At 29.2% G+C, this 18,594-nt stretch overlaps 3 protein-coding genes across 3 annotated transcripts; all 3 read left to right on the top strand.

Moving 5' to 3' along the window:
- Window positions 1–919: 919 nt before the first annotated feature.
- Window positions 920–4,136, top strand: PGO_094160 (dynamin-like protein; the record flags this gene model as incomplete). Its single annotated transcript, XM_028688003.1, has 4 exons — window positions 920–3,165; window positions 3,339–3,469; window positions 3,863–3,909; window positions 4,110–4,136. The coding sequence occupies 4 exons, from the start codon at window positions 920–922 to the stop codon at window positions 4,134–4,136; spliced, it is 2,451 nt and encodes an 816-aa protein (XP_028543804.1).
- A 953-nt stretch (window positions 4,137–5,089) lies between these two features.
- Window positions 5,090–6,040, top strand: PGO_094150 (cysteine-rich PDZ-binding protein; the record flags this gene model as incomplete). The annotated part of the gene is made up of 4 exons (XM_028688002.1): window positions 5,090–5,150; window positions 5,489–5,546; window positions 5,714–5,788; window positions 5,962–6,040. The coding sequence occupies 4 exons, from the start codon at window positions 5,090–5,092 to the stop codon at window positions 6,038–6,040; spliced, it is 273 nt and encodes a 90-aa protein (XP_028543803.1).
- Window positions 6,041–10,427: 4,387 nt separating this feature from the next.
- Window positions 10,428–16,424, top strand: PGO_094140 (protein kinase domain containing protein; the record flags this gene model as incomplete). Its single annotated transcript, XM_028688001.1, has 1 exon — window positions 10,428–16,424. The coding sequence occupies one exon, from the start codon at window positions 10,428–10,430 to the stop codon at window positions 16,422–16,424; it is 5,997 nt and encodes a 1,998-aa protein (XP_028543802.1).
- Window positions 16,425–18,594: the final 2,170 nt, after the last annotated feature.

Genomic DNA, 18,594 nt, shown 5'->3' with positions numbered 1-18,594 from the left:
CACATTTATACAGAATTGTATACATCATTAAATGAGTGTACATATTACACCAACCTTTCCAATACTTTTACAAATCCAGAGAATTAGTGTTTTTAAATAGACATACGCAGTGTATATATAAACACATGGCATAAACGCTTCATTTTTTTTTTTTTTTTTTTTTTACATTGGTAATGTTATCACATTGAATACTTGTCACAATTTACGAAGGCACAGTTTCTAAAAAGTGGAAAAAATAATATACACCGATTTGTATAATATTTACCACGTGTCATTTTACCACTCCATTTCACGCCAAAAAAAAAAAAAAAAAAAAAAAAATAGCTTATCTGATAAGCCGAACATATGATGATCTTCATTCTCCCTTTGAAAAAATTATTCCCCACCCCGTATATATATATATATATATATATACATCCACACATGCTTATTCACATAAACACATTTGTGGATATTCCAGTTTTGTGTACATTTTTCTTTTCATTTTGTTTGTGACACATTTTCATTTCAAGTATTTTTCATATATACACGCTTCTCACTTCCACAACAAGTTCTTCCCCAAACGCAATTATTTCTTGTTCCCCAAAATAGTTATATTTGTCAAAACGAAATTGCACACATTGAATAGTTCGTGCGCAGTGCGTCCCCTCGCCAATAAAATAATAATAAAAAGAAATTCTATAAATTTTAGCAGTTCTGTCAATTCTAGCAATTCCAAAATTTTGCGTAACCTGTAAAAGTCACAAAAAGTACGTACACACACCGGGGATTTTGCAAGGACAGGGAACCTTGCAACTAATCAGAAAATCGCCATTATATATTTATATGCGAACTTTCCAATCCTTCGCTGAATGCACTTGTTTTTCTTTAATCGGTTATATCACCAGCGCTTACCACACACGTGCATAATAGAAACAGAATGGAGTCCAGCATGTACAACAATTTGAGGAAATTAATAACCGTTATTGATGAACTGAGGGATATAGGATTACAGAAATACATTAACTTACCTCGCATATGTGTTGTTGGAACACAGAGCAGTGGAAAAAGTAGCGTTCTAGAATCAATTGTTGGTTTAGATTTTTTACCCAGGGGTGAAGGGATCGTGACGAGAAGGCCTATAGAATTTCGATTAATTCATATAAAGGAAGATAACGAAATAAAGCATTGGGCAATATTTGAAGATGATAAAAATAAAAAATTTACAGATTTTAATGAAGTAAGAGAACATATAAATAATCTAACAGATGAATTAGCCGGAAAAAATAAAGGAATCATAGATGAACCAATTGTATTGAATATTTATTCAACAAGTTGTCCAGATTTATCACTTATAGATTTACCTGGGATAACTAGAGTACCATTAAAAAATTCTGATCAGACAGATGATATAGAAAGGTTAACAAGAGAAATGGCATTTCGTTATGTGAAAGATCCCAGAACAATTATACTAGCTGTGTTACCTGCGAATGCAGATATGTCAACTAGTGATGCTTTGCAAATAGCTAGAAAAGTAGATCCCAAAGGATTGAGAACGATAGGAGTAATAACCAAAATTGATTTAATGGACAAGGGGTCAGATGCAAGCAAGATGCTAATGAATGATGAAATTACACTAAGGTTAGGATACACAGGAGTTGTAAATAGATCAACAGCAGATATTAAAAAAGGAAAATCTATAGCACAATCTCTAAAAGATGAATTAGAATTTTTCCAAACACATCCTGTATATAAAAAATTACCATCAACCTTGTATGGTACCACGTCACTTACAGACAAATTGACTAAGGTATTATTGAGACATATAAAAAACTTTCTTCCAGATATTAAAGTTGAAATAAATGATAAAATTAGATATATTAATGATAAGTTATACGAACTTGGCACAAATGTACCACTAGATGCAACTAAAAAAACACAACTTCTATGGTCAATGATTACAGATTACTGTGAAATATTTAAAAATACATTAAAAGGAAAATATGACAAGAGATTACAGGTATTTATTGAAAATAATGATATTATTTGTGGACTTAAAGTTAGGAGTATATTTAACGAATTTTTAGATGAATATGTTGGAAAAAATGTTACAAGTGAATTAAGTGATAACGATATAGATGATGCAATATGTCTACATGAAGGGGATAGCCTACCCGGTTTCCCATCCCCAGATACATTTGAATTCCTAATTTTACCACATTTAAAAAAAATTAATGCACCAGTATTTAACTGTCTTGATAAGGTTAGTCAGACATTAGAAATCCTATCGCAGAAAATAGCCAATAGGGTACTTACAAGATTTCCAAAATTATCTGAACAAGTTTTAGATCTATCTCAAACGATTCTTTTGAGAGAAAAGGAAAATACACATAATATACTTGAAAATTTTATAGATGCAGAAACCAATTATCTTTTCACAAATGATTCATCATATCTAATTGAACATGGAAGTATAATTAATGCAAATGAAGATGAACAACAGAATAACGAAAATGGTGTTCAAGATTTTAATGCACATCAAAGGTTACAAAATAAAAGACAACAGTCCAATTTATCCAATTCAAATCAAGATAATAATACACAAAGCAAATATTATACAAATATAATGAATGAACAAGAATATATTACGGGAAAGGCAACCAAATTTGTTACTACTGCTCAAAAATCAGTTATGAATATGTGGAATGCAAAGGAAAAAAAAAAAACAAGATATAATGCCCAATTTATTCAAGAAATTAGGCGAAGATTAGATTGCTATTTTAATATTGTTTTACGAAATGTTAGAGATAGTGTACCAAAAATTATTGGTTACTTTTTAATCAGAAAATTACAAGAAAAAATGCAATTCGAATTATATTCAGATTTAAACAGCGAACAAAAATTGTACGAATTGCTCAATGAACCACCACACGTTGTTAAAGAAAGGGAACACCTAAATGGACAGTTAGATATTCTCAAAAAAGCTAATCAGGTTCTTCTAAAAGATCCAAATATTACTTCTATCAACTTGGATCTATTCGATGCCAATTACGAACAAGACTTAATAGAGTTTCAAAAAAGTTTAAAAACAGCTACTATACCACAACATTCTACCCATAACTACAAACAAACCATCAGTTCCGCACAGGGAAATATACACACTATGATGGATAGTTCCTCTGTCAAGTAAGTGAAATATTTTACCATCTCTTTAACAATCTACCTTCATACTAAAAACACACCGTGCCTGTGTGCACCCCTTCATGTGCCATGTCCCTTTCCACTTCATCTCTATTTCTTCTTCACGATTCTTATTTAATTTTTCATTCCACCACCATTACTACTATAACCACCCACAGCAAACGCAACCAAATAATGCAGAACAGGAACGCTTCACCCAGTTCAATGAACTCAAACATGATGAAGCAGAGTAGCATGATAAATCAGAAGATGTCGTCTTCCTCTTACATGCAGCAAAATCTAATCAACGGTAATCCCACGAGTGCCCAAGATGATAAATACGCAGTGTTGTCCATTTCGATTCTCTATTTTCCAATCGATATTTTCAAATATGGCTATATTTCATATGAATCAATGAACAACGGCCTTTTCAAATACAACCCCTCTAAATCATTCAAAACGAAATTACTTGGGACAGACTGGGCAGACCGCCCATCCCCTTGTCTGAACTTCTCAAATTCTACCTAAAAGATACAGCAAAACTTCATCTTTAACATATTGTGTCTTATGTTGACATTGTTTTGGCATTGTCGAAATTGCTGAAATTGTTTACATTATTTTATCTTCATACATAATATTATATTATTTACATTATTTATATCTTCATACATTATTTCCCTTCTTGCATTCGCCGTTTAATCAGATTCCAAGGGAAAACACTTATTCGAAAAAGAGCCAATGAAGAAAAAGGTAATTTTTTTTTTTCATTTTCTTACCACTCCGCCCCCCCAAAGGCATATATATATATATATATATATATATACATATATATATATATATATATACTTTCCCATCTCATGATAAGATTTTCTAAAAAGAATTTTACATATATGTGTACAAAATGTTCTATACGAAATTTCTCATTAATGCACAAAATTCTTCCATATTAGGCACAGTATAACCCCCTATTCGATTAATCAAACCTTCCATCCGACTGAAGTTTTTTCTGATGCACAGAAGTCCTTCTCATTCGCTTATCATTTTTGCATAAGTATATATATTATAAATATGCATTTTTGAAAAAGCAGATTTATACACAATTTTCTCGCTTCATACACGTGTTCCTGTTATCAACGAATTTGCTTAATTCAGATTTATGATTTATATTAAGCATTATTCCCGTTTTTTCTTTTTTTGCCTTTTCCCCCTTTCCTTTCCCTTTCTCCTTTTTTTTTTTTTTTTTTTTTTTTTTTTTTTTTTTTTTTTTTTTTGTTTTTCCCTTTTTTTTTCCTTTTTTTTTTTTTTTTTTTTTTTTTTTTTTTTTTTTTGTAAAAATTGCGTGTGTAAAAAAAAAAAAAAACTACCCTCATGTGAATAACATTAATGTGGGATAAGCCATAAACATAAAAAAATACTTTTTCCACACACCCTACCCTAGATACCTAACACTTCTAAAAGTTAGAGGATAACAAAATAAAAAGGAAACAAATAATTGTACAAATTCTGTACCAATGTGTTTAGTTTTCACATTCGAGCACCACGTGCATTCCCACGCGATTTTGCATATTTTTTTAACGCGCTTTTTAAATTTGTTCATTTGGTGTTAAAAAGAAAAAAAAGATAAACTATATATATATATATTATACATATTTGCCGGCGTGGCAACACGTTTTTACATGAAAGAATATTAAAGGATGGAAAATTAAAAAAAAAAAAAAAAAACATCTTCCCTATTTTTAACACATTAAAAACGATAACGTCATATAAAATCGAGCAAAAAATAAAGTAAAAAAAATTATATAACGATTCAGATGGGACGAATTTGCACAACGAACAATATTACCACATAATGAGTTACAAGCAAAATAACAGTGATATTTATGTGGGAAAAAAATTCTAATCAGAGATTAAGAAAAACTTTTCTAACAAAATGCCATGCGATAAATGCGAGAAGAAGCTAAAAAAGCTACCGACCCCAGACGTAAAGAATAGTAATTTTTTTTTTTTTAAGAATTTTGTACCTTGTTTTCTAGCTGACGTGCAGACCAGTTTAATGTGTGATACAAAAATGAGATATTATTGATGAATACATAAGACGTATAAAAAATTCTTAAAAAATATATACATACAAAACTTGTTTATGTGCTTACTTATTTATAAAGCACTATTATCATGAACTATTCTTAATTTACTGTCATGCTCAATAAAACTGTGCCGTCATAATAATACCCATTTTATGATGAACCAAATTCATTTTTAAACCCCAATGCATGTACAACTCATTGTCAAAAAATAAAATAATATATACGCAAAACATTTCACTTCACAGGCTCAAGCAGGTCTTATGGAGGGAATAAATTATTAGAATACAGAAAAAGCAAGCAAAAGTATTCATTTCCAAATGTTCATAAAATATTTATTTTTTTCTCACTGTTTTAATGTGTATAAATTTTTTTACAATTTAAAAAATGTAATTTCATTTTCATATCTGCATTTTTGCTGTTTTTTTTTTTTTTTTTTTTTTTTTTTTTTCCATGTGTCTTTTTTTCAATAGTTTTAATCCGAATAGAAGCAAGTGCAAAAAATGCAACAGTCAACTCCATTTTGACGGAAAATATTGCTCTACATGGTTAGAAAGTTTGAGAAAAGGACTAATGTTGTCATATATACGTATATTATTATTTACATAGGCTTACCCATTTGTACATAATTTACCCCTAATTTTAAGGCTTATGTCTCCTCCATCTCCCTCTTTCACGGCATAAACAAAATTTACTCCTTTTACTGACTCTCTTCTTTTAGTGCTTACAAATTAGGCAAATGTCATTTGTGTGGAAAAACCATATCAGATAACTCGGCCCACAACATGTCCATCATTTAATGTTTATCCCATGATAAAATCATGTTAAAAATAAGTTCATAAAAACAGGATAAAATATAAAGGGAATTCAGCCAATATAGGTCTTAATCTATATAACATTTAACAGATAGCACATTCCCAGTCTGTATAATATTATCATAACATTATAATGTATATATGAATTAGGAAATTATTTGGTGTGAGGGAATATATTCAGTTTATTTTTATTGCCTTTTTTTTTTTTTTTTTTTTTTTTTTTTTTTAATGTAAGATCTATTTTTTTTGGATTACTTTTTTATTTGATTGACCCAACAAAACATTTTAAATGTAAACAAATTTCTTTTCCTTTTTATGATATTTTTAAATTTCCTGCTTTAAAATTTGCACATTCAGTTTATGTCAAATGGAGAAACCTGATTTATTTACCGTTTTGAACATTCAGCTTACCCAAGTACATGAATACATATGTAGGTTCATACAAACTAGACATGATGCATTCACCCTATCACTTACTTTTTACATACATTCTTGGAGATATAATAATCTCAAGGGGTGCAAAATACAACATAGTACTAAAAAGAATATTACCTCACTTTTTGTTACCCTTATATATATTTTTTTTTTTCTTTAATTTTACCCCAATTTAGCTTTATTTTGTTCAGTTTTGCTTTATTTTGTTTCGTTCTTTTTTTTTTTTTTTTTTTTTTTTTTTTCCATAAAAACCCATAACACGTTTCTTACTTTGAAATAATACACTATTATCAAGTAACTTCTTCGTTTTTAATAAATTATTTTCAATGGATGAAAATAATACGTTGACGCAATTTTTACACAAGGGTGATGAACGCATAAATAGTTCATTCCCGAAATTATGAACGAAATAAGGCGGATGTAATGGAAATTCTCCATGTGGGGAAATGAACAAAATATATAAACGAGAAATGCGGGGAAAATAGCTTAATCATACAAATGTGCAAATTAAATAAATGATTAATTATGCAAAGGTAAAACTTCCCCAACATGCATTAGTTGGAGTGTCAACGTCCTTTCGTTTACTCGAAATCCAACTACAGTGCTCCAAGACAAAGGGAAATCACAAATTACACATGCCTTTTGCAACCATAATATTTTGTTCTAAACATATATAATTCTGAAAAAAATTGCAACCTGTTCGCAAATAATTATTGTCTTTCTTTTTTAAAAATAACAAATGAAGTGCACTAGATAGCAGTGAATAACAACAGCGTAAATGAATTAAAAATATATATAATATGAAAAGAAAAAATGTAAATGGGAAAATGGGAAGAAAAACTAATATTATTTTAAGAAATTGCACCTTCTTGATGTAATATTCAAAAAAAAAGAAAAAAAGAAATGTATCATGTCCAAAGAGGAAAACTTTACACATGTTTGCAGAAATTACCAATATCAAAAAAAAAAAAAAAAAAAAAAAAAAAAAAAAGAATGAAAAGATAGTGCTATACAAGTTTTCAATTTTTTATGCGGACCAAAATATCTGCATATCAATTCACATGCATTCATGTGTAGCCACATTCGTACATATATCACCCACTTAGTGTGTAAAAATTTCATTCATTCAAACAAGTGCGCACAAAAACCATACACATGGAAAATGGCGTATACATTAATTGCATATATTTCAATATTGTAAGGTAAATAAATGAGTAATTGGTTACACGCACACATACACATACGAGTATATATACATATATGTACACAAATTTTTACTTTCCCCACACGCATATACATAGTCTAATATCTCCGTTATACCACTATACTAAAGCGTTTCTATATGTCCTAGTGAATGAAGCACGTAATGTCACCATTTCTGCGTATAGTCACATAAACATTTCACGAAATAATCACCAACAGATGCAAATAAAAAAAAGGAAAATCTACCATTACCTAATTGTGTAATACTCATGCATGGAAAATGCGCAAAAGGGAAATATATAAATTCATCCCATATCAATGTACTTTACGTATTTTAAAACATAGATTTTTTTTTTTTTTTTTTTTTTTTAAACACAAATATAATTTTTTATATGTTAGTATACACATGCATTTTACTATGTACATGATTATGTATACACAAGCATAAACATTAAAAATGATATTAAAACCATGTCCTATATAATATTCTGCTGCGATGTTGTATGATGTGTTTTTTTTTTTTTTTTTTTTTTTTTTTTCTCGTCAAAGCTGGTATTATAAATATTTTTCACTTAATTTTTTTTTTTTTTTTTTTTTTTTTTTTTTTTTTTTCATTATGCTTTTATAAATTTTAGTTGGTAAAAAAAAAAAAAAAATTATATTGTTAGCACTTGTATAACAACAAATTAAAAAAAAAAAAAAAAAAAAATGTATATGAAGTGCACACAAATTATTGCACTATTTGTGTAAAAAGACTTCTAAACAAAAGTAGCATTGTTTTTTTTTTTTTTTTTTTTGCTGCAATAGAATAAAGATTTTGTTTAAAATTATAAAATTCCAAAATTGAGAGTTAGAGAGAGGGGATTATTAATAATAATAATTAAAAAAAAAAATAAATAAATAAATAAAAAGTTGTTGTGTTATATTTGCCCGAATTGTAAAGAATTGTTACTTGTTTTGTGTTGTATGTTTTTTTTTTTATTTTTTTTATGTACTTATGTGTGCACCTCAATATATGCATTTATATGTTTACACTTGTATTTATGTATGTTTTTATACACGTATTTGCGTATATGTTTTCACGCGAATAGACAGAAATTAATCGTTTTTCAACATTTCATATTTGCATAAGTGTTTGACATTTTTATTACTCCGTTATTTGACTATTCCGTTATTTGACAATTCCGTTATTTGACTATTCCGCTATTTGACTATTCCGCTATTTGACTATTCCGCTATTTGACTATTCCGTTATTTGATTACTCACCAGATTGATCATTTAACATTTTGATCGTTTGAGATTAATGCACAAAAGAAATATTAATAAAAATTAAACGTTTATAATTATTGTTATTTCAACAAAGTTGTATCAAAATGATAGTCTTTTTTCTATATACCTACATTTGTTATAGTTTTTACTTTATCCTTTTTGCTTTGATGTTCTTTATGCAGATGTAATACAAGCAATATTTCCAAATGTATTCTTGTTAACATCTTCGTATTCTGTCTAAATTTGTAGAGTTTGTGATTAATATAATTTTTAACTTTGTCTCATATATTTATTTTATTTTAGTTTTTATTTTCACTTTTTCTATTGAATTTTGTATTTGATTTTGTACTTCCTTTATTTATTAACCTTTTTCATTCATCCACCCAAGCGCACACTTTTATTTTGTTTTATTTTTTTTTTTTACTATTTTTTTTTTTTTTTTTTTTGTGCTCGTACTAGTCCACTATTCAACAATGCGTCAATTGTATGCCCACTAATAATTTTTTGTTTAGGCCTTATATAAATTTGTTATAATGTGTGTGTGTGTGTCTATGTACCAATTTTTAATTTTTGTTTATGTATTCCCTTTTAATTTAACTAATATTACCATGTTTTCATTTATAATTTTATTTTCTTTTTTTTGTTCTTGTTTAGCTTGTTTCTGATTATTTTGTCAATTTCATTAACACATTTATTGGTTGTGTTTTGTTATATGTGCACATTTGTAGAAATAAAACCCTTAAATAAAAAAAAATAAATAATAATAAAAAATAAATAATAATCCATAAAAAAATATATTCAAGAAAGTGTTTTAAAAAAAAAAAAAAAAAAAAAAAAAAAACCACACACAATTATTTCAGAACATAGAAGTCATGATTAATGAAGAAAGAAACGAAATAAAAATATGATAACAACTTGCACTTCAGAATAATACAACCCGGAAGAAATTTTATAAAGAGAACAAAAAGATAATCAAATTAAATATATGTAGCTACGCTACAACAGTGAGAATTAGTATATGGGAACCATTACAACAATTTAACTATACTTGAACTCGTTACAAGTTGTATGATAATATATATTTTGATTAAGAGAAAAAATAGAACAAGAGGAATAAAAATTAAAAAAAAAAAAAAAAAAAAAAGATTTCTGCTTCCATAGGTACATTCGAAGTTGTAGCTGCATGCTTAAAGAAGGATCTGGATAACAACGCGAATGGATAAAAATATTGATACATATTTGCGTGCATACTTAACCATGTATGTAAGTGTTTATGTATACATCTATACAATACGTATATATATGAAATTATACCTATATATAAGGGCACACATATTCTCATATGAATACACATCTCTAGATATAACCCAACTTAAACGAATCATTAACGAGGATCAGAAGCACCATATTTGCTGTGAATGAACACATTCCCCAAATATTTCCTTAAAAATAAAATAATAAAATATGGATTTTTCTGATACTAAAAGAAATGTTAAAATGCTAAATAACAACAGCAAAGACAACAATGAATTTGCTGATAATTATTGCAAAAGAAATTACATAAAAGGTAGAAAAAATGAAGAGGTTAAAATAGGTTCAAATCTGTCTACCAGCAACGACGTTTTACAATTACCCAACGTATTACATAATCAAATAAGGATAATAAGAACAAACGATAGTTGCTTTAAAGATTATGTGGTTTTGAACAATTTAGGAAAGGGAACTTATGCACAAGTATGGAAAGTAAAACATAAAATAACTAACGAAATATTTGCAGCAAAATTATTACAGCCAAATCAATTTCCCAAAGAATCTTTTAATCGAATTGTTGAAATGTTTACAAAAGAAATAATTAATTTATCAATATGCCAATGTCCAGGAGTAATAAAATTACATAAAGTTATAGGAGGAAAAGAAGGATGGATATTAATTCAAGATTATGCAAATGATGGGACATTGTGGAAAGAAAATTTATCAAGTAATATGTCTGAAGCTTTTCTTTATTTTATTCAATTATTGCAAGGTATGTGGTATATTCAAGATATGAATATTGTTCATAGAGATTTAAAGCCAACAAATATTTTAAGATATGATAACAAAAGAATTGTAATAGCTGATTTTGGATGGTCAGAACATATAGATTCTTGTAATTTACATCCAACTGAATGGCCAGGAACTTTAGAAATAAATCCACCTGAGGTCTTAAGAAACACAGGACCAATGACAGAAAAAATTGATAATTATGCTCTTGGTATGAACATGATATTATTCATTTCTGGAAGATTTGTATGTCGACAAAAAGGAATTGAATGCTCAAAAGTTGCACAAACTATTTTAAAAACAGTGCATAATTTGAGACATTCAAAACCCCCAAGTAGATTTAGGGAAAATTTAAAAGCATGGGATTTATTTGTTAAATTGACTTCATCAAATCCAAATGAAAGATTAAGTTTGCAAAATGTGTTAGATCATCCATGGGTAACGGAAATGTTAAACAATTTTAGTTTACAGAACTCGAAATTTCTGTGGCATGAAAAGGTTAAAAGTAGATGGATTTACTTGTTATCGAATAACTGGAATTTTTTTAAAAACATTTCTTCCATTTCAACCATTAATTCGATTAATTCTGGTAATTCAGTGAACTCGACTAACTCGGCCATCTCAACTAATTCAATTTCTTCTATCACAAACGGGAAAATAAATAAAATCAATGAACTAGTAAAGGAAGATGCTTCTACATCGAAAAGTAACAAGACAACTATAGTCCTAGATACAGATAACCAAAAGGATAAAAATAGTACTAACAAATATTCGCATTCTTGTTTGAAAAATGATTATGAGATTCTTTATTATATGATGAAAAATAATTTTAAAAATAGAATCAATTGCTGTTCTGTAAAGAAAAATGATCCCAATTTTTGTAGAAGCAACGACAGTAGAACAAAGCACATTAGAGATTCCAAAAATTTTGGAAAAGCAGACAAAAGTACTACTAGCAGCAGTTATAACAATGATAAACATTTTGACCATGGGAATGGTCCTCCTACAAATAACCCTCAAAAAAAAAACACGAATGTGAATAGGAACGCCAACGCTATATATGGATCCCCATCCGTACATGTTGAAAATTGCAAGAAGGATAATGTCCTCATAATCAATGATGACTTTGATAGCGTTAAGAAAGAAAATTTTTCTAAAAAGAAAAAAGAAGAATTTAGGATAAAAAATGCAAATGATGCAATCATCATAAACGATGAGGAGGATGAAGATGACAATTGCAGTAGTATGCGGGGGAATGCTAACACCATTGTAGATAAAAATTATATGCACAAGAATAAAAATGAAAATATGTGTGCTATCTTGAGGGAAGACCCTGAAAATATAAAAATTCACGAAAAGAGTAAAATGAACAATATGAACAAACAGAAGAAAGGCGTGTACAATAAAATCTGTACGGGTAATCAAGAACGAGACATTGAGCAAGGATTCACAGAAGAGGAAGAAGTAGAAGAAGTAGAAGATGTAGAAGGTGATGTAGAGCAAGAACAAGAGTGTGAGGATGACCATGATTATGAAGACGATGATGATGATGCTGACGATGAAGAAGAAGACGATGAAGATGAAGATGCTGATAATGAAGAAGACGATAACAAAGACGATGATAAAGAAGATGACAAATATGGTGACAAGAAAGATGGAAGCTACGAAGAGGAAGAAGAGGAACATAATGATAACAGTAATCATAACAAAGGAGAACGTAACAACAACGGTACATTGGGTAGCAAGAATAGCGACATTACGTATATGAAAAACGGAAAAAAATTTGATAGCAGAAAAAATAACCATATTAATAATTTTGGAGAAAAATGTTATAGCACAAGTGAAGCATATGATGTTTTGAATTGTAAAAATAAAAAAAAAAATACGGATTTTCTTGACGACTCTGGAGATGTAAACCACAACGGCATATATAAAAGTGAAAAAAAGGGTATGAACGAAAATGATGATACTATTTTTCTGAAAAGAAATAGAAATATTGCCATTAATGTGTCAGAAGGAGAGATGGAAATGGTGAATGATGCGAATGAGGAAAATTGCACGAATTGCAAAATCACTTTGAACAGAAAGCCATCGAAATTTTTTTCCATGGAAAAGGATCAAAAAATAGAAACCGAAAAGTTCAGAAGTCATATGAAGGAGATTTGTACAGGCAAATATCAAGATGTGCTTCAACGAACCTTTAGTACCTCAAAGAATTTAAGTTTATCGAAGGATCATGCGGGGACAAATTTGATCGAAGAAGTCAGCAAAATAGCCAATATGGGAAATGCACGAAATGGGAATAAGGGGGATGAGGCCAAAAAGTTGGGTACAGAAAGAAAAACGAGTAGACTCGAAAAAATAGACAAACTGGACAAACTTGATAAACTTGGAAGACTAGGTACAAATGGCCAAATATACAAGGAAGAAAGTCGTGGGGGACTTTCAGAATATAAACCGCGAACACGTGAAAAGGCAATAGCAGACTTGGAAGAACCCCCTCCAGGGAAGAAGAAATGGAAACAAAGAAAAGGTTTGTTGCAAGATGAAGAGGAGGAGGAGCAGGACGGGAAAGACACAGACAGCGATGATGAAATCGAAAAGGATTACAACAGCAATGACAAGAATGATAACAATAGCGATGACAAAAGTGATGAAAATAGTGATGACAAAAGTGATGAAAATAGTGATGACAAAAGTGATGAAAATAGTGATGAAAATAGCGATGACAAAAATGATGACGAAAAGTATATCAAAATATATGCTAACAATTTCAACATCAACAAATCAGAGAAAAATAGAAAATCCACTATGAAGAAGGATTCCTATTCAGATGAAATCAATTCATTATTGGAAAATTCAAAAGAGTTAAAAAAAAAATTAAGAAAAAATTTAACCAATTTGTATGAAATGAGTTTAAACGAAGTAAGAGAAAAGAGCACTGATTTCCTTGAGCAAAAGTGTTATCATATGGATCCCAAAAATCAATCAGGTATAAGCCTTTGCAACAATAGTCGTAACTACAATCAATTTAAAATCAGAAACTCTGACCAGGAAAATGATTTAAACATAAATGTACCAAATTTTGATATAAATATAAAACACCAAATAGACAAAAAAATGACCAGAAAAAAGGGAGAAATAGGTTCCGTTGATTTTTTAGTACAACATAAAAGCATCACCTCTTGTTCTTCAAATGCTGAAATGATTAAAATGAATATGAAAAAATTGGATAAAAGTATGCATGATGAAAATATTATATCCAAAAAAAATAAAATAGACAATTCTTCTTTTGAAGGGGGGGGAGGGAAAAATGGTGAAAAGGTGAAAAATGAGTTGCATACTTCTGACTATGAAGATGAGTTAACAAATGGGGTAGAAAACCCTATTGCAGATATAACAGGTTTTTGTTATTCACAATGTTTAAGTAAAACCAAAGAACCATTTGACTGTTCCACAAATATGAGAGATTATCTTAGCAAAGCAGCTACATCTGCGACGTCAATTACTTCTGCAAATGCAATGTCTAACGTGTGCGATAAAATGGAAAATACGAATGATCTTTCAAGAAATTTAATAGATAAGTATTCCGGGTATATGGAAAACTCTCAAATAAAGAACATCACTATTGAAAGATTTAATTCTTATGCAGAAGCAGAAAAGACAAGAGAAAAAAGGAATTATTTGTTGCAAAGCAAAAGAAATAATGGAGAAGAGAATAGGAACAATATCTTACTAACCAAAGGAAATGAAATAAAGGCAAATAATTGGGGAGGAAAAATAACAGAAAATGAACATCCTAGAAAATTCATGAACATACTTATGAATAAGGATTATGAAAATGACAAAAATAAACACTACATTGACAATAAAAAAATTACACACATGGAAACAAACACAAAAATTCCGACTATAAGTAACCTATCAAATTTCAATCCCAATAATCGTGACAGTAGGAACGAAGCAAATAACGTATATGAAAATAGTTTTTCTATTATGAACAAAAAAAAATTGCAGAATGAAAACTATCAGGACTATAATTTAGAAGTCCATATTGATCATTGCGGAGAAAAAATAAATGGAGCAGATAAAAATGAAAAAAGAAACAAAGAAATTTCTATTAATACACTACATTCAGTAGACATTAAACGTAATGAAAAGGTAAAACATTTTAATTACATTTTGAATAAAGACGAACAAAAATTTTTTACAGATAACAACACCCCTGGAGTAATGTTGGATGAATTAAATAGTAGTAACAACACAAATTCAGATATGAATGACAGTATAATAAATAATTTTATGAATAACACAAAAGGAAATACCAATAATAATGATAAAAAAATGGGAGAAGCAAAATTGAATCATGTTCTTATGAACCATATCAATATGACGGAAAATTATCATACATCAAGTAGCAAGACAGAACACAACTCTTGTACAGGTAAGAAATGTTACGACAAAAGTGAAAAATCCCATGAGAGTAATAACACATTAAAGATAAATGAGAGAAAGAATGAAAATGAATCAGCAATCCTCAGTTTCTCCAGCATTGCCAATTATGAAACCACGTATGAGGAGAATGATTGTAATAGTACCAGTAAAGGTGTGGAAAAAATAGAAAATGCAAGTTTTATGAAATTCATAAAGTCTTTCGGCAGTACAGCCAACTGTGACAATGGAACAGGCTCTACGGACAATAATGTTAGCAAACGCATCAATGGAATTGGTTGCTACGATCGCAGCCACAACCACAGCCACAACCACAACCACAACCAGAACAACCAGAACAACCAGAATAACCAGAACAAACCATGTGTAAATACCAAGGAGAGGTATGAGCAGATGCTGTTGATGGATTTTACGGAAGAGGAGAAATTAACGAATGATAAAAAAATGTTAACATCTATGAACAAGGACAGAATTTCAATGAATTTCCATTTGCAAAATAATGCGGGTAATCCAAGTACCCTTTCTCATTGCAGCTTGGATGAGCAAAAAGTGTTCAATGAAATGCACCATTCCCAAGCATCCAGCACACGAAACTATTTTGATGGGATCAACAGTGTCAACAGATGTGTAAAGGAAAACAATCACAAAGTCAACATTAGTAACAACAAATCCTGTGCATATCTCCATCCGAATAATCATGTTATAAAAACTACCATAGGACTAGATGAAACCATTCGGGAAAATGTGAACAAAACATCCAGTTCATCCACCTACGATTATAGTGACTTCGATTTGCATTATTCATCCAACAAAGATAATAGTGTAGATTCATTCAACACAGAATATAAATTAGCTATTTCTAGTGAAAGGAACGTTTTGCAAATGCAGAAAAAGCAGGAATATCAGGAAAGGGAAGAAAAAAAAACATGTTACAATCAAACAGGTGTAAAAATCCATGTTCCTAATTAATTCTATACGATAGAAAAGGGAGCATGTCTTGGAAAAAAAAAAAAAAAAAAAAAACTGATGAATCAGATATATCCCCCCACACATGTATATAAACAGATTTCCCTATCTGCGCAAAATTATATAAGAGGAAATTTTAGTCAAGTCTCCTCCCTACCCCACATGATGTCTAACTAATTGTTCCATACCATTTCACAAGTACATGGTGATGTAAAGAACTTTTGTCTTACGAGTTGGGCTAATTGTTCACATTACAATTTTCAGCAGTAGAAAAAAAAAAAAAAAAAAAAAAAAAAAAAAAAAGGATTGAACACACTACTAAACAGATCATACCCTTGGTGCCTCAAATATTATAGGAATCTTGCAGCATAGCCATTTACCGCTTCAAAGAAATGTACATCTGTCTAAAAATGTTTACGTGGATAGGTACAACAGGTATACAACTCGAATGAAAAAAGGGGCAAGTACTAATAACAGTGTTAATAATGATGGTGATTATGATGACGATTACACTAATGATGATAATGGTTATGATGATGAGAGTGATAATGACATTGATGATGACAATAGTGATAACCACAATAAGATAAAACAAAACCAAACGGAATGCCTTGGGAGCAGGTTGCGTTTCTGCACACCTTCCTCCAATTTCATAGCGATTATTACTCCTTTTTTTTAAAAAATATGTCTCTTCTTCTACATTTTTGTACAAACAGATAATCAGACAAGTAGTGAAAAAAAAAATAAATCATATATTTCTACATATACAAAAAAAGCATCATGCCTTTACATATATAAATATATTCGTGTTCGCATTTTTTTTTTTTTTTTTTTTTTTTTTTTTCAAATTTCATTGTATAGTAAACTGTTTCTAGTAAAAAAATACACACACACACATACATGTGCTCAAAAAAAAAAAAAAAAAATAAAATAAAATAAAATTCCGTTTTGATGAATATTTTTATTAGTAAGTGTTTATTTGTGAAATAAAGTGTTATATAACAAGTGCATAAATTTGTGTCTAAATATATTTATTATTATAAACATGAATGATTCTTTAAATTTTATGTAAAAATTGTTTCGTATACATGTCAAGTTTTGTAAAAAAAAAAAAAAAATTCTTTGATAATTTGTATCTAGGAATAATATCCACTATGTGTTCAGGGATATTTTACATAAGGTTTGGAGAATGAATTTACCAGCTTTAGTAAAAAAATTATTTAAATAAAATGGGTACATCAAGGAGTTGTTCAAAGCATACCTTTGGAAATGGCATAAAGGGAATTCTTTATTTTTCCATTATTTATTTTTCCATTATTTCATTCCCTACTATTTTTCGCATTTTTTTTGATGTCTTACTGTAACAAAAGTGTCTGCACATGGTGTTCATGTTTGTGTGTATACATGTGTATATTTTATGGCCATCCTTGCAACCTAATTTTGGCCTACCCACTATGTTCATGTGGATGATGTGAACGTATGGAGAATGTATATCTGGATGGTTATTCACCTAACAGAGTAGTGTTATATGCCTAAGCATCTCATCTTTCCCCCTCACCCCCAAGTTGACATACGCAAAATTAATAAAACATTTCTTGGAAAAAAAAAAAAAAATCTATACGAAATTGGAACCTTTCCCAAATTGCAAACATATACATATACACATATATGTACACAAGCATCAGATTATTAACTTTTTTCATATTTTCCTTTTTACATGATATAAACAAGAACCCGTGTCTATAGATAAAATATAGTAGAATTCATAACAAAAAATCATGTGAAGAACGGAAATAATACTTTTTTTACTTTAGACCATATGTCAATAGTGTAATTTTTTTTTTTTTTTTTTTTTTTTTAGCGGGCTGTTGTTACATATAATTCAGAATATAATACCCTGATTTTGTTTACGATGAATTCTGTAAAAAAAAAAAAAAAAAAAAAAAAAAAAACATGTGTAAAAATAAAAAGAGTTAAAACAATTAAGCGTAATTACTTTGCTACTTTATTTAAGCCCTTTTTTTCTTGTAAAAAAAAAATTTGTGATTAAACCGAAACATTAATTGTGGAGAAAATGACATTTGGTTAACTATTTCAGTTTATAAACAAAACAAATGTGCGTGTTTTGTGCGCTTCGTATAAGATCAGGGGATAATGTGTATTGATTTATTGT

Source organism: Plasmodium gonderi (assembly GCF_002157705.1).
Source record: "Plasmodium gonderi DNA, contig: Chr09, whole genome shotgun sequence".
NCBI lineage: Eukaryota > Apicomplexa > Aconoidasida > Haemosporida > Plasmodiidae > Plasmodium > Plasmodium gonderi.
The sequence above is the reverse complement of the archived record's forward strand: the minus strand, read 5'-3'. Positions and strand labels throughout refer to the sequence as shown.